General features: G+C 41.4%; 1 protein-coding gene and 1 long non-coding RNA gene across 4 annotated transcripts; one reads left to right on the top strand and one right to left on the bottom strand.

Moving 5' to 3' along the window:
* Nucleotides 1-148: 148 nt before the first annotated feature.
* On the bottom strand, nucleotides 149-3,741 carry POP4 (POP4 homolog, ribonuclease P/MRP subunit). Of its 3 annotated transcripts, none has more exons than XM_062586772.1 (7): nucleotides 3,694-3,727; nucleotides 3,558-3,610; nucleotides 3,097-3,350; nucleotides 2,369-2,446; nucleotides 2,103-2,164; nucleotides 1,820-1,921; nucleotides 149-1,358 (listed from the first exon to the last, which is right to left on the bottom strand). In XM_062586772.1, the coding sequence occupies exons 1-7, from the start codon at nucleotides 3,698-3,700 to the stop codon at nucleotides 1,222-1,224; spliced, it is 693 nt and encodes a 230-aa protein (XP_062442756.1). In that variant the 5' UTR covers nucleotides 3,701-3,727; the 3' UTR covers nucleotides 149-1,221. The 3 variants fall into 3 exon arrangements, with proteins under 3 accessions (XP_062442756.1, XP_062442757.1, XP_062442758.1); XM_062586773.1 differs by having other exon boundaries at nucleotides 3,097-3,320; XM_062586774.1 differs by lacking the exon at nucleotides 3,558-3,610 and having other exon boundaries at nucleotides 3,097-3,320; nucleotides 3,694-3,741.
* On the top strand, nucleotides 3,202-22,685 carry LOC134146375 (uncharacterized). The gene is made up of 5 exons (XR_009959823.1): nucleotides 3,202-3,397; nucleotides 9,004-9,088; nucleotides 16,546-16,718; nucleotides 18,833-18,955; nucleotides 20,962-22,685. It is a non-coding gene; the product is annotated as an uncharacterized LOC134146375 (long non-coding RNA).
* Nucleotides 22,686-22,974: the final 289 nt, after the last annotated feature.

Genomic DNA, 22,974 nt, shown 5'->3' with positions numbered 1-22,974 from the left:
TGTCAGTGAGCTGTGCTGTGTCTGGACTGGCCCTTCAGAGCTGAGCTAAACACCTAATAAATTTTCAGTATGTTAAAGAGATCCTTTTTTGAGAAGGGGTAAGCAAACTGCATTTAAGTAGGCCAAGGTTTCCATTTCCACATAAAATCCAAAGACAGCAATAATTCCAGCTGTGAATCCTAGCAGTTTTAAGCACCTGTGGCTTTTAAGAGAGTTTCAGGTTTAGATGCAGGCATTCAGTTACCCAAATTCCACCTATATTACACTTTTGACATAGGTGCATTTAAACTCTGGCCTAACAACTTTTTCCTCCATTCAGAAAACAAGACCCATGAAATAGCACAAAGTTCTAGACTAAGATGAGAAACTTACTGTGTTATTAATTTTCAAGTCAGATGCTGAAGCATGCCCTAGGATTAACTGTGGAGAACATTACAATACAGAAAGTTTGAGCCTCTTAAAATTCTTCATTTTACTATTAAGATACCTTTGCAGTACCAAACATCCACGTTACTAGCTCAGTACACTTGAAAGAAATCATTTTTCTCTGATGCCTTCATAAACAGTCTTTCAGAACAGCATGTAAGTAGTAAAGAAACTTCCTCAGTAAGCTATAAATGTTTCAATGCTTTTTTTCTAACATGATTTAAAATCTCATTATGAAAGCAAGACAAACTGCTATATCTAGTTTGCATGTTTCTTCACTCATCTACATGCCTAACAGGATTACCAATGGGGAAATCAAGGTAAAACCTATCAGCTGAAGTAACTTACTTGCATAAGCATGCACCAGGCAAAGATGTTAATGTGAACCTGGGAACAGTGATTGCAGAGGAGCAGTTATTGTCACTTTGAGTCTCCTTACAATCTTGTAAGGTGCAGCCCAATTGGTAACAGAAGGTAACAATAATGAAGTTGTAAGCTGTAATTGATTTTCATTGTGCAAAGCTACAATTGAGACAGGAGTCAGGTAATCCATACTAATCAGAGTTTAATAAACTTAAGGTCAGAATGTTAAATACATATAATGAAACAGACAACTACAAAGCAGTCTGACTGTTGCAGTTTAAGACAAGATTGTAGTGATTCTTCAGTATGAAGAAATGTTTTATGAAGAACTTCACACACTACTCATTTCATTTTTAACCTGCCAGAAAACTTGGTCTTTAAGCTGCATGAAAGTAACAGACTTATTAGTAACACTTTTGAATTTCCATGAAATTATAGATCAATAGTTCCTTTTAGCTTGAACTTTTTTGCCGATCGTTCACTTGCTCTAAGCTGGAACTTGCTTCCATAGATGTAGGAAATGAATCCATCAATCTCCAAACTAAATACATTGTTGAGTTTGGGAACAACTGAAAATGGAAGAGGAAAGAACTTAAAACTGAACTAGTGTTAAACCCTCTGTTGCAACAAGATACTGAGGTAATAGGGGAGTATTACTCACTGAAGGTTTGCCACCCTTCAAGGTTTTTAAATTTTAGGAAGAAATGGAAAATAAACCTAAACATTTCAGGTTTTACATGGGAATTACTAAAGTTATTCCTGTTTTCAGGGTCATGCAGTAAGGAGGTGTTGCAGAAAACATGTAATGCAAACCAGATTGATCTAAATCACTTATATAATACAGCAGGTTCATAGGAAATGAAATTTTAACTGCTTATCTCCGAGATATTTGGCAAGATCTTGGGCTCACAATGCAAAGAACAAAAAATACTGTATAATGTACTACCAGGTACATTTGAACAGATGTGTAAGATTAAGCATTTCGGATTATTCAAATAGTGGAAAAAACTGAAAAATTTGTCTTACATACCTTTTAATTTGTCCTCTTTAGTAATAATTTTGAAGACATGTTTCATTTCCTGCAGAATGATTCCTGTTATCCCAACATATGAGGGGCACTTTGATTTTATTACTAAAAACCAAAAATATGCATATATTAGAATATCTTCTGATTATTTTGATTGCTGTTATACAGTTGCTTCAATGATTGCAAAAGCTGGTTTGTAATTAAAATGAATTTATAAGTAAACACCTGAGGTACAGTAGTGTCTACTGAACTTCAGAGACTTCTGTAAAGGAAAAGAACAGAATACCTGTAACAATAGCTCCATGGAGATCAGCCTTTAGCAGTTTGCCCTGAACCATCTGTGGTTGCCTTGAATAGGGTGGGGTCAAAGAGAGAAAGAAAAACATACAGAGAGGGAGGTTTACAAAACATGAACATTGATCTCATGGTCAAAGCTTAGAGAAACAAAATGTATCTTTATCAAATAACTATTACGCTTCAAGTAGCGCCTCTATAAACTTTGAAGTATCTAGTAAATCAAGAACACACTAATTTTAAAATATCTCAACTTACGCATCTGGTTTAAGTCCATAACATAAGTCTCTGATATATTGTTTCCAGAGTTCATGTAGTGGTAGAAAGATTGCGTATCTGCAGCGAAAAAGCAGAAATATTACACAAGAATTTATCAGAAATCTACTGCTGGATGACAGTATTAATTCGTATTTACTGAGTTAAGACTAATATTCACATATTTTATAATCTGCTCTCACTACTTACCTAAGAGGCAAGCCACTGCAAGCAACAAGTCTGTTACTATAAAATAAGGCAAACTAACATCTATCCAAAATAGTGATGTGTTTTACAGGATGTGGCTGCACATTTTAAGGCTTAGAAATTTTTACTTCTGTACATCTATTTCCTTTTACAATCAGTAAGAGGTTTATTCAATGTGAATTAGAGGATCTGATGCAAGGGCTTTATTCAACGTGAATCAGTTTTAGGAATCTGCTGCTGAATTGTGATTCTGGTCACAGGCATTCTAACCTTTAAAACTGGAATCACAGATTTGATTGTATTTGGTACTGACTTCTTGTTATACTCAGGTGTACAGAGGGAAAGAGACCCAGCAATAAGCACTTATTTTCTAAATACAGAGCCAAAGAAATTGTTTGAAATGCCACAGGCAAAACCACAAACTTATAAACCGAACAGTTCCACCCATACATATTTGTCATTGCATACATGTTACATAGTTTTGTTGAACTTTCCTACTTCTACTGCCATCTTTAACATCATACCTTCGCTGTTCGGGTTCAATTTCAAAAAGCCGCAATTCTCGCCTCTGCTTGGCGGTAAAACCTTTTGTTTTCTTCCTCTTCCCTTTTTTCTTCTTCTTAGAGTAATGCTCAAGGACTACAGCTTTCCGAGTTAGCATATCCTGGATGGCTTCATCTTTCATTTTTGGCATACTGCGCTTCAGGAAGGCATTTACGAACGCTCTGGCCTCCTCGGATCCTTGAGGCTGACGAGACACATTTGGAAGAAAGCTAACCTAAGTGGGAGAGTACCCTGAAGGAAGGACCGCGGCGCGGCTTTCTGGTAAGCCGCTTCACTCCGTACGCCCCTCTGCCCCGGAGCCGGGGCCTCGGGGGCCTCTAGGGGCCCCGGGCGCCGCGCTCAAGCCGAGGGGCGGCCCCCAGCCGGCGGGGCGGCCCGGGCACGCGCGGGGTCGGCCCTGGCTGGGGCCCTCGGGCGGTACCTGCGCGCCCAGCTCCTCCGCCGCGCCGGCAGGCAGGCGGCCGTAGAGCAGACCTGCAAGGCACAGAGCGGACACCGCGTTAGGCCGGGCCGGGCCCGGGCCGCCCCACGCCGCGGCTGCGCGCCCCGCTGCTCACCCTCCATGGCGGCGTGCGGGCCGCGCTCCCGGCTTCCCCCGCGGTGGCGGCGCACGCGCAGCAGCGCTCCCGCGGCCCCCCAGGTGCAGCGCCTGCGCACCGCCGCCTTTTGAGGGGATTCGGCCCGACCTCGGGGGGGGGGGGATGGGGGGGGAGGGGAGGGGGGGGATGGGGGGGGAGGGGAGGGGAGGGGAGGGGGGGGGGCGGCCCCGCCCCTCACGCGCTCGCGTTGCCGTTGCAGCACGTGGCCCCTTCGCCCGCTCCCCCGCCTCGGCCCCAACGGCCGCGGCCGTGTGTGAGGGCGCGGACGGGACCGCGGGGGAACGGGAACGCCTTGATAAACGCAGATGCGTGCCACTTCCCGCCGTTCGCTGCTCTGGTGACAAGCGTTTGTAATGCAAGGCCGTGATCCCTCACCTAACAGTCGGCTCTTTGACTTTATAATTGCTGTTTTTGCCCGGGGTGCCGTATCAGGAGCTCCTCCGGAGACCGTGGCCAGTCTTGGCAAGAAGCGACGCCTCGTGCACGCGCGCTGCTGCTTCAGTGCGTTGTTCACCACAGAAGCTTTGTTCAGAGCAGAGAAGCCACTTACTTAAAACACCTAAGTATGCTTCAGTAGTTTATTTCTTTGTGACATTTTAGACAGCAATCAAAACTTCCAGCTCTCTTCCACCTACATACCGTAAGTTTTCATTGTCAATGCCAACATGTGGAGCTTACTGAAAATATAGTTCCACCACAAACTCTTACTGGAGGAGGTGAAAGAAGATTATTATGCTATCACAGATTAAATACCCTTTTGGAGTATAATACTAGCTGATCCTGAATCATGTAAATTCTTCATGATTTCACTGGATCGTAGAATGGTAAGGTTGGAAGGGACCTCTGGAGATCATCTAATCCAACCCTCAGCATAGCCCATACGGGGATCCTTTCTTGTTTCATCAAAGGTGGAGTTAGTGAACTTTGTGCTTAATTGAGTAATTTATCTTAATAGATCAGAAGCTCCAGGAAGTAAAATTAAGTGAGAAAGTTACATGATGCTAATAGAGTTAAACGTACGAATTTTGCATGGAATATTTATAGTTTTATTAACAAAAGATAATATAACTTTGCTAATTCATTTCACAAATTGCTATCACAGGGTAGTGCTTTTGCCAAAATTATCTTCTCAGTATGGAGTAAAATTCGCTATCAGAAATGATGGATTGTTTTATACAGGTTATTGTTCAACACTGAATTAAATTTTTTTCTATAATTACTATGTTCTAAAAACCTCAGGACAGTTCCAGGAATGTTTTAAACTCTCAGTACTTTTCAAAGATGATAAACCCTGGTGTATGACTGTGAATAGTCAATTATACACGGTCTTTTTCATCTTGGAAAATAAGAGCTGAGGCCTTTGGTCACTGTTGAATTTAAACTCAACAAAAGAAATTCACTCAAAATTAATTTTCACAAATGATATGCTTAATACAATAACCCTAATAAAGCCTTCTGAGCTACGTGAGAATGTAAATTATTGTCAGTAACTGGCAGGATAGAAAGCACCCTTAGTAAGTAAGGTACTTTTCTGTCTTTCACTGGTACTGCCTGCTGTCTCCAGGAACAGACAAAAAGGAGTGTCAACAGTTTCAGAGCAAGCAGGAGCCAAAAAAGAGAAGAATTGTTTGATTCTGCTTGCCATAAAGCTTTTTTTAGAGAGTTTATGCTATTCAATATACCAAAAGAAATAGCACCTTGTTATCTTCTCCACACTGCCAGCTATGGTAACAGAGCACAGCGTGTCCTGAAGGGGAAGTTCTGTAAGCAACACCAGACATTTCTGCTAGATTTGTTGCTGAACACTCACACTACTATTATGAAAGTCAGGGTTATTTCAGCAGAGATCAAGGAGCTAAAGTAACATTATTGCTAATCAAAGCATTCACCTGTTCTAAGCTAACAAACTCTGTGACTTGGCAGAGTAAGTTGAGCACCTGGTATTTCGTGGAGGAATTTCTTTTTAAAAGTTTTCTCAATTATGCCTTCTGTAACCTAGGATGTCTCATTTTCTTTGATCACTTATCACTTCAGGATGGTCATACGCACTTGGAGTACACAACTCTCTTGCTGGAGTATTGATTAATTAGCATCTTTCCTCTATTAACAGCACTGCTTTAGATTCTGGACACTCAGTGTCTCCTGTAAGTAAAAAGTGACAGGCTTCCTTGGCACTTCAGCCTTCCATTATTCTCCCTCATCGTGTAATTGCTCACTTCCATAGATGCTCAGCTATTGATTGCCACCATCCTGCAGCTCCCTCACTCTTCTGTTGCTCATTGCCACTTCTGTTCTGCAAATACCAGGATTTCCAATGCAATGTTTGAGCCAGGCAGTCTGAGCTCCCTCAGTTCCTGCTGCTGGCCAAGTGCTTCCCACTCCAAGTGCTCCCACTCCCTGTAAGTGGTTTTGTGGTCCCTGTAGGACCCTAGCCCCGCTTCATTAGTCCTAGCCCTGCTTCATGATCTCTCCAGCCACAGCCCTCACTGCTATTGCATACACCCATTCAGCTGTTCCCAGTGGCTAATATTATGTCAAACTACTATATCTAGACTGTGCTTGCGAACCCGCACGTCCTGTCCCTGTTTCTCTGACGAGCAGGAAGACGCTACTGGCTATGTGATTTGCGACCCCCAATACCATCGCTCCCTCTCTCCTAGTCTAAGATGAGGTATTGTTCTCAGTATGACACAGAGGTACTTTGAAACCAGAGCAGCTGGTTTCCTTGCCAGCCTAATCCCAATTTATGCTGCCCTCTACTCAGAGATGAGGGTTCTCTGAATAAAGACAACGTTTATATTCTTGTCACGGGTGGATATTGGCTTAGCACATAATGAACTGCTGCTTGGTAAAGGATACAAGAAAGAAAGAGCAAGTTACTGAGACAGTGTGTAGGAGAGAGGATGATTTTGTAGAGGCCGCTGTAGAGCACAAAGGCACTAAAGCGGTATCAGGGAGTGAAATTCTACGTGTGTATGCATAAATTAAAAAAGGGCAACTCTCCAGAATATTAAGCACAGCTGATTTGTATCAAATAATACCTCCCAGCAGGTAAAAAACGTTGCCACAGCAAGCAAAGCTCTCAATTTTATGAAGCTTTGACTCCCTGAGTTGTCATTGCTATTAAGCTCAATTTTCATGAATGGAGTACCAGGATAAGTGCTGTAGGTCTTCAGGGCCATATGAGTGCTCCTTCACTGGATTTATGCTGCAATTTTTAAGTCACTTAAGGGATTAATAGTCAAATCAGTGTTGGTGATGTTGGTGTTGTAAATCCAATGATCCAGAGTAAACTGGTGCCTGGGGAAGCCAGTCTCTTCCAGCAGCTCCATGTCTTCATTTCCTAGTTTATGCTTAGATGTAATATCTGAAGGAGTGAGATCAGTGCATTAGTGGGTGTCCCAACAAAGACCTGAGTCAGGAGGAGAGAGTCCCATCAAGTACACATGAAAAAGACTAGGAGAAGAAACAGAGAAACTGGAGACCATGCAAAGTCAGATTTTGTAGCTAAGAAAGAAAGAAGGCTCAGAGAAATGTCAAAAGATGTCTGAAATGTGAATATAAAACAAAATCAAAGTGGAAATATGCAAAAAATTACAAAATAATTATAATGCTTGTTTCTGAATGTGCAGATATCACCTGTTGTAGTATCTTTTAAGTTTTTTTTTTTTACTTCTTTAAGTATATCAGCTTGGAAGCATAATATAGGTTTATAATGATATAAACCCTTATTATATATTATTTATACCAAAATATAGGTCCCAACACTGACATTTCTTATTCCGTTAAATCTGTACATGGCTTTATTTATTGTTGTCTAAAAATTAGAGAAAAATATCTCTGCAACATTGGATCAATATAAATGTCTACACTAGGTGGCCACATTGTTTTAACTGTACATATTGTGAATTACAGTGCTATGAGCAAAAAAAGGGGGGGGGGGCTAGGCTAAGGAGCAGCAGTCTCTTGGGGAAATTTCAGTGATGTGGGAGCAATTATAGACAGACTTTTAGGTGAGAGTCACAGAAAGCTAAAACTTGAGGTGCAGAGTAACCAAAGATGCTAAGTAAAGATACATATATGATGCAAGAGTAAAAGATCAAGTTTTGAAAAACAGGAACATAATTATGAACTGAAGCTGGAGATTAGCATAAGTAAGTGATGTTAACTGGTGTGTGTAAAAAGTGTCTGGACTATAATCATTGTAACGCTGATTGTACTTGACACAATAAATAAATAAATACAAAAATTCTCTGGAGAACATTTCTCAGCAAGTATTTGAGCTCTCAGGATCAATATATTTTATTCCTCATGGCCAAATTATATTAGCAGCTGAATTTGATCCCAAGAGACAACTGTACTGGTGAAAATAATTTCCATTTAAAACCCTCTGATCTGATTTTCTTAGCCAAATGTCGAGCCTCTACTATAATTTCCCTTCTCTTTACCCCCTGTTGTGATCAAGCAGTGCACAGTCAGGCCTGTGTAAGTATTGCCACTATCCCGCCGTCTCTTGCCCTCTCTGTCCCTCCTCAGCTGCCTTTTCTCAGTGTCCTGCTGACATCTCATTTGAGCCGAGACTGGCAAGGGGCTGATGTGAGCTCTATGCCAACTTTTTTATAACGCTTAGGCTGACCGTAACCTGAGTGCTCAGCTTCCTCAGCCCTCCTACTTGGAGGTGCAGGGGGGGTAGGTGACTCTGAAGGGCCTGTGCTGCTGTGCAAAATTCCTTTGATGATGGAATTTGAATTGGATCTTGACCCTGTGTCCAGCAAATGTTTCTTTTCAATATGTTTTAGAAGTTTTCTGCTTTTGTTTTATCAGATTATCTTTAAATCATTAATTATGATGAGAGTATGTTCTCTTCCCCAGTGGTCCCTGGATGAGCAGTATTCTTTCTGTGTGAAGGTCTATTATTTTCTTAAAATCCTAGCTCCTTGCAGGGAAGCTTTTTTTTAAGTGTGAAAAAATGCTTGGAAACATAATTCAAATATAGATCAGAAATCAGAAGGCAAATAATAATCCAAAATATGTTTGCAGAAACTATAATGAGTTAAAAGTTGGTTATATGGGGGTTACTTGAATTACATTAAAAACAAACAAACAAAGATAAAAGCAAGTTTTTTGAGTAACATTAGCATGAGGCCAGGATCTCATAACTAATACTTCACTAGAGGGCAGTCCAAGCTAAGGATTAGGATGACAATTCACATACATATAGGTCAGATCTTGCTCTCCTAAAAGCTTCCTTCACTCCTTGTCTTGCAGGTAGCCCCTATGGAAAGCAATATAAAGCTATATTTGGCTGCTTGTCTGCTGTGAGCTTTTGAGTACAATCTGCCGTGATTATGTGGTATGTATTTCTGCATGTTGTATTGTTATTATTTAACTAATTGTTTCAGGGATAAGAAAAAAGAGAAGTTAAAAATTGTTTCCTGTTTTAGAGGAATTTACCTATTTGTGGTTTCTTTTAGCATACAGCTGACACATACCAACCTTTTTTACATCACATATTAAAAATATCTGTGGAAAGTGAATTTCAAAGGAATTCAATTTTACTGCACGTTAAGGAGGCCAGTTTTTAAACACTGAGGTGTTTTTAGATAAAGATAAGAAGCTATATCCTTAGAATAGCTGGAGATTACTGCAAAATTGTAATTGCTTAGACTAAACAGAGCTAAAAAGGCTAAAATGTGTATTCTCCAAACCAGCAGTGAGCAGTCAGTGAGCTGAGACTCTGGTAGATCACATTTGGTTTCCACTACATGCTTGGGAAATCATGTATGATTCAAACACATCGCTATGGCAGACATCACTGCTACTCTTGACCAGACTGTATTTCCTAATTAATACCAGCATTCTGTAGCCATGTGTTATTCCATGACAGTCTGTCTTGCCACCATTAATTCTATTCTTTGAGTCTCATTTAGATCTTAATATTTTATTTTAAAACATGATTAACATTGGCTTATATTGTGATAGGAGCATATGTTGCAAAATGAGTATTAAACACAAATGATAAACTGTAAGAGCTGTAATTACAGCAGATTGAATACTTTAATGTATTATTTCATTTGGTCTTGGTTAAACTACATAAAATTAACATAATCATTAAAAATTAAACATGCAAATAAAAGACTAAAATTAGACTCTAGAATCAATTATGATTGATTTTCATCCAAAAAAAAAGTTTATAGACTTTTTTTCTAGAAAACTGTTGTGAAATTCTGCAAGCCTGTATAAAATGGTTTGATAGCCTTGATTTTGTATTTTACCAAAGACACATTTTGGCTAAAAAAATGTTACTGCACTTAATTTGTAATAGAGCATGAGAAAAAAAATGATACCTTAAAATGCTTCATAGTACCATACTGCAGCTGTTTTTTGCTGCAGCATTTGTGCATCCCCCATCAGACAGGATAGCTACTGTGCTTACACCTCCAGGGCCACAGACTGCTCTGAACAGCAGACAGCAAGCTCCAAAAAATAAAAGTGTTTGTTAGGTATGTTTTATGCAGACTGACCTACAGCCCTCTCAAGAAGTGAGAGGTAGCAGGACACAGGCAAGTAGAAAGCACTTCCCACACCAAAGCTGTGTTAAAATTAATCTGTGCATCGCTGACCTATCTTCTGCTACCTTTCTCTGAAACAGCTTTTGCACTCAGGGCCTGGGCAGGGTGGAGGCAGGGAGCCCTCTGGCTTGGCGGGTTCCTCCCTTCCCGCGGGTCTTGGCAGGCTAGGGGAGGCCGCTCCTGCCTCATCGGCTTTCTGCAGAGCTGTGCTGGCTCCCTGGGGGCAGGTGCCTTCTGTAAGGAAGTAGCGTCCTGCACAGCTCAGAGCCAGCAGACGGTTCATGTTGAACGGTCAGCATGCCTATGGCATGGAATTAGGAATTGAGAAGTCCCAAGAAATTTGAAAAGGTTCATTAATTAAATAAACAGACACATATTCCTCATTTTTCCTCTGTAACAAGGCTTCTTTCTCAAAGGCATCACTCTTTGGCAAGAGCCTTTTCCTGCAGACTCTTTCAAAGTAATACAATTAGACTGTCAGGAGCGAACCATTCTTTTTTATAAAATAAATCATCTCTCTCCTTCTCTCCCTGAGAGATGCATTTCCAAACTCCGCATAAATAAAGGCCTCGTTTTGTGAGGTACTGAGGATCTTTAGGTGCCCCTGGTTTGAGTATGCTTCTCACAATATGCCAATACACACTTCTATCTATTTTACATGCCTGTCTCCACAATTGCAGGTAGTGAGCTCCCCCCCCCCCCCAAAAAAAGAAAACATGAAAAATACTTGCCTGTTGAGATTACCTTAACAACAACAAATCCCTCAAGCTTTCTAAGGATTTTGGCTTTTCTAAATCTAAGGATTTTGTCTAATTTTTTTTTAACTGATCAGGTCATACAGCTGCATGATTCAGGTGAAATAGCCCCATGAATTCATTTTGCCACAGTCAGCCCTAAAGCAGAAGTGTACAGTTCTGCTGATGGCATTAACAGAAGATTAATAGATGTTTTAACCAATCAGTACAGATGATTGGTGAGTTGTCGGTCAGGTTACTTACAATAACCTGTAATGCTGTTGGTGGCTCTGCTAGTAATTATGCCTCTTCTGCAGCCAGGATATCTTTTTGATAATCTTTGTTAATATATTAGCTTTTTATGACCCATTATAAGGTACGTCCCCAAAACATCAAGAGGAGTTCAGGCAGATTGCACTCCCTGGAATCCAACTAATCATACTGAGCCATGCACACAGGAATCATTCTGTGTTTCCACTTGAAGAGTTCGTGCATGGGAGAAAGAAAATGAGTCAAAGCTTCTGATGGTTTTCATCCACAGAGAGGACCTGGCTCTTTTTTAATTCCCACAGCAGCCAAGGGCTTTGCGAAATGTGGTCAGCTGCTAACACATGACTAACAACATATATGTGCTCTCTCTCTATGCAATAGCTGCTCTCTTCTGAATGGCAGGTGTATGATGGAGCAGCAAAGGGTCAGTGCTCCAGAATTGCCCTGGTAATTGAAAAAATATACAAACCCAACAAAATAAAATCCTGTTTGTGGTCAGTGCTCTAATAAGTAATTTTTAAAATACAGTAACCTTGTTCAATAGAAAATACTTTGTCCAGTCTGATACTAGAAAGTGTCAGGTATCTAAAGAGATAAAAGAAGTAGTAAGTGCAGATGCAATTATGGAGTAAGCTAGCCTGTCAGGCTGTTAATTAAATGAATGCCCCTCTCAGGAAATGCTAGACGCTAATAGATGTGCGTGTGATGCCAGTTCATTTGCCTCAGCAATATATGTTAATTTTAGCATGATATTAATTTGTATATTTTGCAGTGGAACAAAATGGGGAAGGGTGGAATTTTTATCCTGGAAATGATTATTTCAGGAGTTAGAGAGCATTCAAGCACTTCATACTTCTTAAAAAAAAACAGAAGAGCAAGTGAAAAAGAGAGAGGATATTTAATTTAAGCAAATCCTCCAAACAGAATTAGCTAATCAGCGACATAACAACTGATCTGAACTATTTTTGCAGACACCTGCCAGGGGATCCTTGCTTTGCCACAGATGAGTAAGTGCAGAGCTCTACTTAACAAATAGCTTGAGCTTGCTTCACTTCCACATTAGTGTGGTTTAAAAGGATTTCTGAGAGTCACATTAGTGTGAAATTAGGACTGCTGCAGTGGTGAATCACATTTACAAGAAAAAACAGCTGTTATATGAGACTACTGTAAGCTGAAGGCTGCTTCAGTAGCTGCACTGAAGTGCCAGAAAGGACTGACTTGTATGTAGAACTGTGCTTGTGATGATCAGTAATATGTGCTTTCACGTGCTCGCTGTGCTCGTGGGGGCAAGGAGGAATGCTCTGTTCAGCACCATAGCAGTTTTAGCAATTTGGCACTTGTTATTAATAGAGCTGCCCAGCTTTTTTTCCTTTTCTTTTCCTTCCTTTTTTTGATTATCCCATTCCAAGATAAAACTTATTCTGGAGCCCGTTAGAAATAGGGTGGAGGGAGGAATAGGGACACCTGATTGCTGCAGGCACTGAATGTGAACCCACTATGCATGCATATGCACACGTATGCATGTGTGCTGCAGTCCCTCGCTGAGGTCATTTTTCACCCGTGTCCAGTTGCAATGAAATCTGTCATAGACAGCACGCTGTCGTACAGCATCCCTGTGGCTTTCCTGAAAATAGCTGGCCGGCTTAGAGGCCAGGTACGCCATTAGCACGCAGTACCTCTTCCCGTGGTGAATCCCTTTTTCATAGCAGATTCTAATAGATGTCACAGGAGGCCCCGGAGACCTGACTCACCAGGAAAACAGGCGGCAGTGGCTGCACGGAGCCTGGACCCTGTGCGGCTTGTTGGCTGTGGTTGGGTCAGCATTTGCTGATGGCACAGCAGCAACGCACGGGCCCTCCGCTGCCGGCAGCGCGGCGAGATGCTGCTGGCTGCCTGGAACGCATCAAAATGAGGCTCCTGTTTATACTTCTGAGTGTGGCATTAAGCATATAACAATACGTATTTCAACACTGATAAGCATACTGCAGCACAGCAGTTTTTTTTTTTTTTTTTTTTTTTTTTTTTAAAAAACCCTCAGATCTGCAAAATTATCAGCATTGAGGCAGCAGAAGGCAAACAGGTTTTTCTTTCATTTTATTCTACCTTTGAGGAAGAATACTCACTTCTCCGTCAGTGTGCTCACAGCTCATTTGCCAACACTGCTTTTTTATTTTCTGACCTGCATTTTGGTACAGTCACAAGTAAGACGTGTTCGTTTTCAGTGCCTGGAGCAGTCAGTTCAAGAATAAAATTTATTTATTTAAAAAAAAATAGTTCCAGTTGAATTCATACTGTGAAATTATAGGTCCATTTAATGCAAAATAGAAATGATGGCAGGTTGAGGTCAAGAAGAAGATAATGACATCTGTTGCAAAGTGATTCCCACAAACTGTCAAATTTTTAAGTTTCTATAGAGCATTTTTCTTTTCTTTATATAATTATGTAAAAGAATAAAACCAAAACAAATGCGCTTGGCTCTGAAAGCAGGCTTGAGGCTTGCTCAGGTATGGAAATTGCAAGTGGAGCTGCTACAAATGGTATCTATCTCAAACACCGATTTTGGAGCTATGGGCTCTGTCCTGCCCTTGTTATGGCTAAGGACTGAGTTTGGTAACCGTTATGTCCGCACGCGTGACCCCAGACACATCCTCCCACGCCGCTGGCTGGGCAGGAACCCGCTGTGGGCAGCGAGTACCTGAGGGCTGCTGTGTCTGCACGTCTTCCTTTCAGCCATTGCACTGAGTCCACAGAAGTGAGCTCCATTCATTTTGTTCTAGACTACAGCTGTCAAAATACACATTTTCATGGCAAAAACAGGGCTGCTACCAACGTTTCATAATTGTACTTTAAGTATGGGATGCTCTTGCCACTCTCTGAAGAGGTAGGCCTTGCCTTTGCCTTCCAGGCGTGGCTGTGATGCCCTCCTGCCTTGCGCTGCTGAGGAAATCCCATTAGCATTATCAGAATGAAGGCAGTTGGACTAGAAGGGGCAGGTTTTGCAAGTCCCTTTTTTGTGCAGCTGGGTGTAAGAGCTATGGGAGATGGGGGAGGAAATCGGCAGAGCCCGTCTCATTACAGGATGGGGGGGGGTGGGGTCCTCTGTCAGGGAGCCCCATGCTTCTGTCACAACTGAGCCCTCCCTATAGCACTAGGAATTACCTTAGGGCCCTTCAAATGCACCAAATTACGAGACCTCCATGAGGTTTAAGAGACTTCAGGGCATGGCTGAAATAATACAGCTCTTGCGTGACACTACTGAATCCTAACAAGCCCTTCCATAACCCCAGCATTAAAGCAGAGAATGTGTTTATAGTGGTCATCTTGTAGTGAGTTAAAACAACCAAAAAAAAGATACTAATATTCATTTCTACATTGTCTTTCACATCGAAACACACGGCTCCTCAGTTGCCCCCGTTTTGCCTGGATGAGCAGCATTGTGGATGGCTTGTGGGTGACCCTGGGTTGCAGGGTTATCCCTGCAGGGGATACTGGCTGACTTGCAGGGTTATGGCTGGGCAAGGCTGCCAGGGCAGGAGCACCAGGCGTATGGGGAGGTGAGGAAATAGTTCAGAAGACGCCTTGACCGTGTTCTTAGATGTAACCACTGACACTGTCTCGCAGTTCTGGGGGAAGAAAACAGTAAGTTCAAGTTCTCAGTGAACATACATCACCTGAAGATTACGCCTTCAATTCTGCTTTAGTTTGCCAGCACCAAAATAAGTTTTCTTCTTGGACTGGAGGTGACTACCACGCAAACCAGGTTGACCCCTTCTCCCTGAGCATGAAGGCGTCTCTGCCATCCAGGTGCAAGTGCATCTTCATGTTGCAGCATGGCCCTTGCGGCAGCTCTACTCTAAGGGCCTGGTGCTGCCAATAGCTGAAGGTTTAAAACTCGCTGAGCATCCCACATGTCAACATGATTTACTAAACCACTAAGATATTGGGTCAGCCTTGTAAATCATTTTAATTATTTCACTAAGCAGGTTGTGGAAATAGATCAATAGAAATATAGCATTTAGGCTTACAATACTGTGCATTCACTGTGGGAAAGAAATTGTATTAACTGATTTAGGAGCCAATAATAACTGAAAATAACAATTTAATGGAAGCCTTCCAATCCTGCACTTTTTGAAGGCAAGATACAGGTGTACACAGGCTACCCATTTTAATCTCAAGGCCAAATATGCATAGTAATCTTCTTGACTGCCAGGGAGATGTCAGTCAAGAGTAACTTGCAAACATTCAATATCCCATATATTTATTACATAAAAGTACAACCAAACTTCCCCCATGCGTCAACAACCATTCTTACATATTGCCAGGGTCACATAAACCAGGCATATGTAAAAGTAAGGAAATACATTACAATATTAGGGGGGGGTCTTACACAGAAGAGGCTACTTTATGCTTCCAGTTGCTATTTCTGTGAGACCATAGTTTGTGCTGATGGGTTTAAAGGGCATTTGCTGCGCTCTAAAATATTGAGGTTTTGATCTCAAACATACGGCTATTGAATATAAATAAATAATGGATATTAAGTGAGTGTGTGTGTGTGTGTGCAAACCATATATATAAAGAGGAAGGAAAACAAAACAAAACCATCCTAATCTCCCCTGGGTGGTAAAAGTCAGATGATACCATACAGTAAGTAGTTAGAGTCAGCACTGTTCTATTATAATTGCTTTACTGCAGCTAAACTAAATTTGTTTCCATGTTCTGGTTTTCTCAATGCATGCACAATAGCTACCTGTGCTGTTAAAATATTTTCTCCTGAAATAAGCTCTACATTTTGATTACTTAATGTCTTACCAGCTAATTGGCTAAGTACATTGCACCAAACTGGCATGACTGTGGGCACAATTTAAGCTGCAATAGCATCCCATAAATAATGCACTTTGTCACCTCGTTTGAAAGTCTGCAGCCTACTGATAGGCTGTTGTCATATTAGCTGTATCTCCATTCTGTGTTGTGCAGGGAAAGTTAAGTTGTTCTTTAAGCTTTTGGGCTAGATAGTATTTGAATTATGCACCTCAGTGTACCCCAATTAGCTAGGGATGCATTGTAAAAATGATTATCAGCAAGTTTATTTGGGAAAACACCTTATTTTGCTATTTGGTTCAGCACGTGAAGGAAAAAAAACAAACATTTCTTTTTTCTCCACTAAGAAAAGCTTGTTTTAGAATAGAATAAAACTTTGAGCCATGGCAAATCCTGCTGCTCTCTTTTTTTTTCAGAGCTGCTTGAGCTCCATTTGGCTGTTTTGGGAATGTAGGTGTTGCTCAAATAAAAATAGATGACTTCAGCATGACCACGGAATTGACTGAGCACATTCCCTGTGCGGACTGTACAGCATGGCTGTTTCCTACTTCGGAGAAACCACAGCTTGTAAATTCTACAACGTTCCCAGGTGAGCAGCCCCTATAGCTTCCTGCAGCACCTCCCCTCCTCCTCTGCTGTCTTTTAATTGCACTTCCAGCTATAAACAACAAATCAGATGATTGATGTTTTTTCTCCCAGCCCTGGAAATGCCAGCAGCAACAGATGCACACTGAATCAAGGGGAACACACGGCGAGAAACACATGGCATTTTCATGGCAGTGAACATGAGCAGTGCTAGCGCTCTGCTCCAAAACACAGCCGTGCTGAGGCTTAAATTACCCTTGAGTAATGATCCTAAACTTGGCTGACTCTTCCACGTATATTTATGACCAGACTGACAAATACTTTCTGTACACAGCAAAGCTGTATGTCTTGTTTTTGAGATGGTTTGCTTTAGTGAAATGTAGTAGTCCAGCACAAGTAGCATAAGACCATACTTGGTCTCAAAATAAATGAACGTTGGATTAATAATTAGATCTAATATCTTCTTGAAAATGCCTAAAAAGTTGAATTGCTCACTTCTGACACTATAGCAACCTGGATTCAGTTTCATTTGGTCTTGATTTTAAATCTTGTTACAGTTCAGATTTTGATAGCTGTTCAGTATGTGTTTCTTAACTACTACTTGCTTGGGTTTGAGCTTCCACAATTCTGAAAGCAAAGTGAATCATTGTTCTCTATCCTTCTGCATGCTGAAAAACTGCCAGAATGCCGTATCAACAAACCCAAAATAGGATTGATGCACTGATACATACTCAGTTTTGTTCTCCTGTCTTGTCAAGCCTGGCTCATCTCCTTGGCAACAAAAATGCTAATATTATTAATTATTAAACAAAATCAGGTAAGAGTTGTATGTAACTCCTTATATCACTATATAAGGAGTTCTGCTGTTGACTTAAGAGGGATTAAACTTGGAATATAAAGTCATTAGCTCAGCCAGCAATTTAACTGTAAAGGAAGGTTCATTTTAACCAGGATTCCAATTAGAACCTCACTGTGCATTTAACTAACTTGAGACTTCCATTCCACTATGCTACAAAAGTTAAAATTATATCCAAGCACTCTATAAAAGGATTACACTGTTACTGTTATTTGTAACTTTTTCTGTATTGCACTGAATTACCATAAATAAATCACAAGTGAGTGTATTTGCTGAAAATCACAAAATAACTGATGTTTCTTTAATCAAATTTTAAGTTTTTATCTCATTTGATCTTGTTGCTTTTAACTTCTCTTGCACAGTTTCCCGAGTCCTGCAGTTATTCCTTGGCCTGCACAGATTTAGGTGTGTACGCTATATCCTAGTATGAAGATTTAGCAATGTTCCCAAGTGAACATAGTTCCCAAGCTCACACATTGCTTAGCTTGTTCATGGCAAGGCACACGGACTATGAATTTCCTGCTTTCCAAACCACAGCAATGTATGGGCATCTGCAATACAATAACAAAGTACAACGTTTCATTTTACAGCCCATTATGACCAAAGTCCTAATTCCTGTTAGTGATACAGGATTACTTAGCATAAAAAAAGGAAAGCAGTCTTTTTAAATCCAGAGGCATTTTGAGATCTTTTCAGGAACATGAAGCAGCTTTTCCTTGCACTCCCTGCACTCAGGTGAGGCTGCTGCACCTCAATAAAGCTTGTGAGGCTGGACTATGCAAAGGGAGTGGTGAATAAGAGGTTTCTGAGTGATTTAATAAATTCACCCCAGTGGTGATTTCACCAATGCCACTGCTATGCAGAGAGCTAGAATGTATCACATGGCTGTGAGCAGAGTGGAAAGACAGCATCTTCCTTCTTCCCACCTGCTTGGACAGTGAGGGTCTGAGAGCCAGGCAGTGCAGCCCCTGCACACAGGGCCCTTGCGCAGCTGCCTGCTCCTATGAGAAATTGCTTGTGAACGGGAAGGGGGAGGGAAAAAAAAAAAAAAAAAAAAAAAAGCAGCTCACACCAGTGATTTTCTGGAGGCCCCACAGGGCCAACTCCAAGTGTTTTTCTTCTGCTCTCTCCCACTCCTCACGGCATGGACTATCCTCAGCAAGCTGCCAGGTCCCGCTGCTTCTAGAGGCCTGGATTCTCATGCAAAACCACTTGCTGCTAGCCTGAAGTGACTTTTGTCTCTCACTGCTGCTCTTCCTCAGGTGTTCAGCAGCTGGCCTGACCTGGCCACGACGACAGGGAGGCTGCAGAAAAGCTGCACAGCAGTGGGCAACACAGGTGTGGGCAGTGCCGGCACCAAGGACACCACCGCGCCATGATGCCTGGTGAGAAGTATTCACTGATGAGCGAAGGGTGGAGGATGGAGAGAGGAAGCGCACCTTACTGCTGTCTGATGCTCTTAAGAGGGCAAGTGAGCCAAGAATACTTCAGCCCCTAGAATTCCCAAACCTAAATGGTTATCAAATCCTTTGCTAACATTTCGCCAAGCTACTCATATCTCAGAGTGACCCACTACGTTACTCTTTGTGGGGGGAGAGGAAGAGGCAAATACAGTGCAGGTGTCAAAGGTAGAAGCCTTCAGATTCATGACAAGGACCTTCCCTGTACACATCCAGATAGTACAAAAAAATCTTCCTGTGGGGCAGATGACAGATTTTTTAAACTGTAAAAGACATTTGATTAATGACCTACTGACAGGTGTCAGTCACTTGGATTGACTCTGACAATTCTGGAAGTACTAAAATACAATGGTCCAGAACAGTAAGAAAATAAATGGCAGCATATACATTAAAGAGACTCTGCTATGGAAATACAGAACTAAATCTTGTGTTTACTGTAGACTATGAATATAGAAGCACTTTTTTTTACAAAAAAATACTAGAAACTATTATAAAAATCAAAGTAATTAGAAATCAGAAGTATTCTACTGATTTTTGCCAAAGCAGCTGACTTTGGCTGACAGGCTAAGTATCAACTCCTGTTCAGACACTATGCAGATCACATTGAAGACTACACAAAATGAGTTATGATATTCCCACTGAATTGTCAGAGCCACTTGCAAGTCTATCAAGAATTCCTAGTTTGTAAAAAAACAAAACAAAACAACCCCCCCGCCCCACATCCAGATTTTCAAGAATGACAAGAAAATTCAAAAATAAGAGCCCATTTTATGCGCTCACGTAGTTTTCCATCCTGCATAACACTTCCAAAGACATTTACTTGTTGCTTCCTATTTCTACTTCGTTAACTGGAGTTTTACATAGATTTCATCATGGAATAAATGGAATAAATAACGGCCTAACACCCGCCTTCCCCAACTTCTGCATCTTTTCCAGAGTAAATCCAGGAAATACCTTATGAGAAAAGTGTAGTTCTCTGTTGAATTTTGTAACTATAAAAAGTATAGAGGCCTTAATCTTTTTTCATTTGTGTTGAACTGCAGAGGATTTTCCATGCAAGATTTTAAAAAACATTTTAACAGTAAGAGGAAATCTTATCTATAGATAACAAACAGGAAAATCCATTAACTAACTCTGCAGCACAGTCCTCTTCAATCTGAGTCTTAATTTAAGAGAGATTTGTTTGGAATGTCTGTAATTGTTATAATTAAAAGGCTGGCAGTCACCAGAGGTAAAATAGGAGATGTCAATCTATTAACATTAGCAGGCATCTTTACAAGAGAAAAAGGTCATCTTTTTTTCAGTGCTATTTCTGGATTGTCATTGATGCAGATCTGAAACACTTATTTTCTATTGGTAGTTCTATTTACAATAAAATCAATCTTTTAGTCAAGTGACATTACTCAATTTTAGAAACATGCTCTAAAAAACAGAAGAAGAAATGCATTCTCTTTTCCAATCTCCTCTCAAACCACATGGCTGTATCCACAGAATGAGCTCTGCTCCTGGCTACAGGACTCCTTCATTGCCTTCCTCCTGTCTTGACGAGCTTCTTGTCAACGCAGTGGCCCAGGCACTCTCCAGTTTTGCCCCTGTGGCCACCGCTGTCACCCAGTTGTGCACCCAGCTCCAGTGATAGAACTGAGTGCTGGCACTGTGGGCTGTCGGACACTTGTCCGCGGAAATTCCTGTGGAGCCCCCTCCAGCTCTGACCTGCTCCGGCAGCTGAAGGGGTGCAGCAGAGGGAGGGAGTTGGCTCATTGCTCTGGGATGCTGCGGGGGGCACTAGGGGTATGTACCACCTCCCTCCTGCCCCCATCAGCTACCAGCCCACACTGGCTACAGGGTGGTGTACTGCTGCCATCACGCAGCATTTTTTTTTTGTCACAGGTCCTAATACTAACTATTATCAAATACACGATTTCTTTCAGCACCATTTACCTGTGGAGTAACTGCAACTGTTCCTATGTGAACCAACCAAAGGCAAAGATGCCTGGTCTGTGCTGCTTGCAGAGGCACAGAGGACTCCCTGCCCACTGAACAGCCTCCTGCATTGGTGCTCAGAGATCTGTGGTACTGTGAGACTGCCAGGGGACAAAAACACCATGAAAGCCCCCAAACAATGAAAAATCCCTGTATTTTTTCTCCGCTTTAAGCGAACATTTTATCATCTAAACACTCCCTTTTTTGATCAGAAATCATTTTCATGCATTGGTATTTCTGCGCTCTCCCACAGCCCTGTAACACATTTTTCCTTACCCAGCAGTAGACATCCATAAGGCCCAACAGCAGTGTGTCCCCAAGGGCCAGCAGGCTGGCCAGGCTGGAGAGGGCTTGCAGCACATGCCCCAGGCCAAACTCCTTTGACAGGTCTGGGCCTCCTGGCTCTCAGGACGCAGTCGACTATTCAAAACAAGCAAATTACTCGCTTGCTACAAATTAATATTCTCCCAACTCTCTGCAATTAGTCTTTGCTAAAAGCATTAAGACTTTAACATGTTTGATCCCATCAATTTTCTGTTCTTTGCTAATTAAATAGATGTACTAGGGAAGTTTGAATAATAACTGCCTGAAGTTTGAGGATAATAAACAAATGAACTCTGCCTGCCTCTGGCTAAACATGAAATTTACTGTTTAGTAACAAATACAACAGAGGCAGCACATACATTAACAAACTTAGTTTTGATACACACATTTGAGAGCACATTATTTATTTACTTACTAATTCTAAGTGAGAAGACACTCCAAAGTGTTTTATGCAGTGAGAAACGTATCAGACTTTTGCATTCTCCATCACAGAGTTAGTGAACACTCTTGTCTTTCTCCGCTTTGGTGGGCCTCTGACCCTCTTGCCATTCGTAACAGTATGTTCAGGACTGCATGCTTTACTTTCCTTAGGAGTTATGCCAGAAAAGGAACATAAGCAGGAAATAGTTAATTTTGCTTTTTTGCTAGGTCTTGCTGGGTCTTGGTGTTTTGAAGGTTATCTGTATGCTATAAAAACTACTTTTGTTCGATGTATTTTTTTTACATGTGCATGGATCTAGCATCAGCAATGTCACACTGCTGTAAATATTTTTTATGAAATCCATTAACTTCAGTGAATTTATACCAACTTAACTTAGCAAACTATGGCTGATGATGCAGACTGGAAATATTACAAGAAAAGGTGCAAAGTTCTATCGATTTTCTCTTAGGAAAAAATGTGTGTTTCCCTATGATTTTATTACAGATGACTCAGCTTTGGCCCCTATTAGCCATCACTCATGTCCCCAACTCGGCTGCTTTGGTATCTTGACCAGGAGGAGCCATTACACAGGGCATCCTCCTGAACAAGTAGCAGGGGCACTGTGCCCACCTGCTCCAGCCCACCAACCTCGCACAGCACGTCAAAGACTTACCCAGCCTACCACTGTTCTGTTTTGTTGTTGTTTTGTTTGGTTTTTGGACTTTCTGCCCAGCTTTCAGTGGTGACTGCAGGAAACACAAAGCCTTCTACAACTGTGCAGTCCAAGCACTTTATCTAATAGACTCTGACAGCACACACCACAAGGAATGCTGAGATATATGAAAGAGCAACATTTGCCACTAGCCTCTATCCATAAAGGGTAAAGCAAAAACTCAGTTTGCCCTTTGTAAATATAATCAGCAGAAGTGAAGCATTTGCCCTTTTCAGAAGAAAGGACAGAGATGTTTTCCTTCTCAAAGGACATAGATGTTTTAGCAAAAATCCTTAACACATTCAAAAGGAGTAAGGCTCCAAATTCTATGATTTTTTCCATCAGAATATTTTTCATTCCTTTAAGTGCTTTTTCAAGGATTAAATACTTTACCAAAAGCTGCAGCCTCCTTTTTAGTCAGTTAGGTCCTCTCACTACTCAAATAGTGGGTCAAGCATATGCTGTGTATCTAGAGAAAAGAAAGAGGAGAGGAAGCAACAAGCT

The sequence above is a fragment of the Rhea pennata genome, chromosome 13 (genome assembly GCF_028389875.1).
Source record: "Rhea pennata isolate bPtePen1 chromosome 13, bPtePen1.pri, whole genome shotgun sequence".
Lineage (NCBI taxonomy): Eukaryota > Metazoa > Chordata > Aves > Rheiformes > Rheidae > Rhea > Rhea pennata.
The sequence above is the reverse complement of the archived record's forward strand: the minus strand, read 5'-3'. Positions and strand labels throughout refer to the sequence as shown.

Excerpts from the sequence above, each read along its gene's own strand:
- POP4 (XM_062586772.1), bottom strand. Across the intron at positions 2,447-3,096 it reads ATTGAACCCGAACAGCGAAG|ATACGCAATCTTTCTACCAC; the intron begins GTATGATGTTAA and ends TTTTCGCTGCAG. Across the intron at positions 1,922-2,102 it reads CCATGGAGCTATTGTTACAG|TAATAAAATCAAAGTGCCCC; the intron begins GTATTCTGTTCT and ends TTTGGTTTTTAG.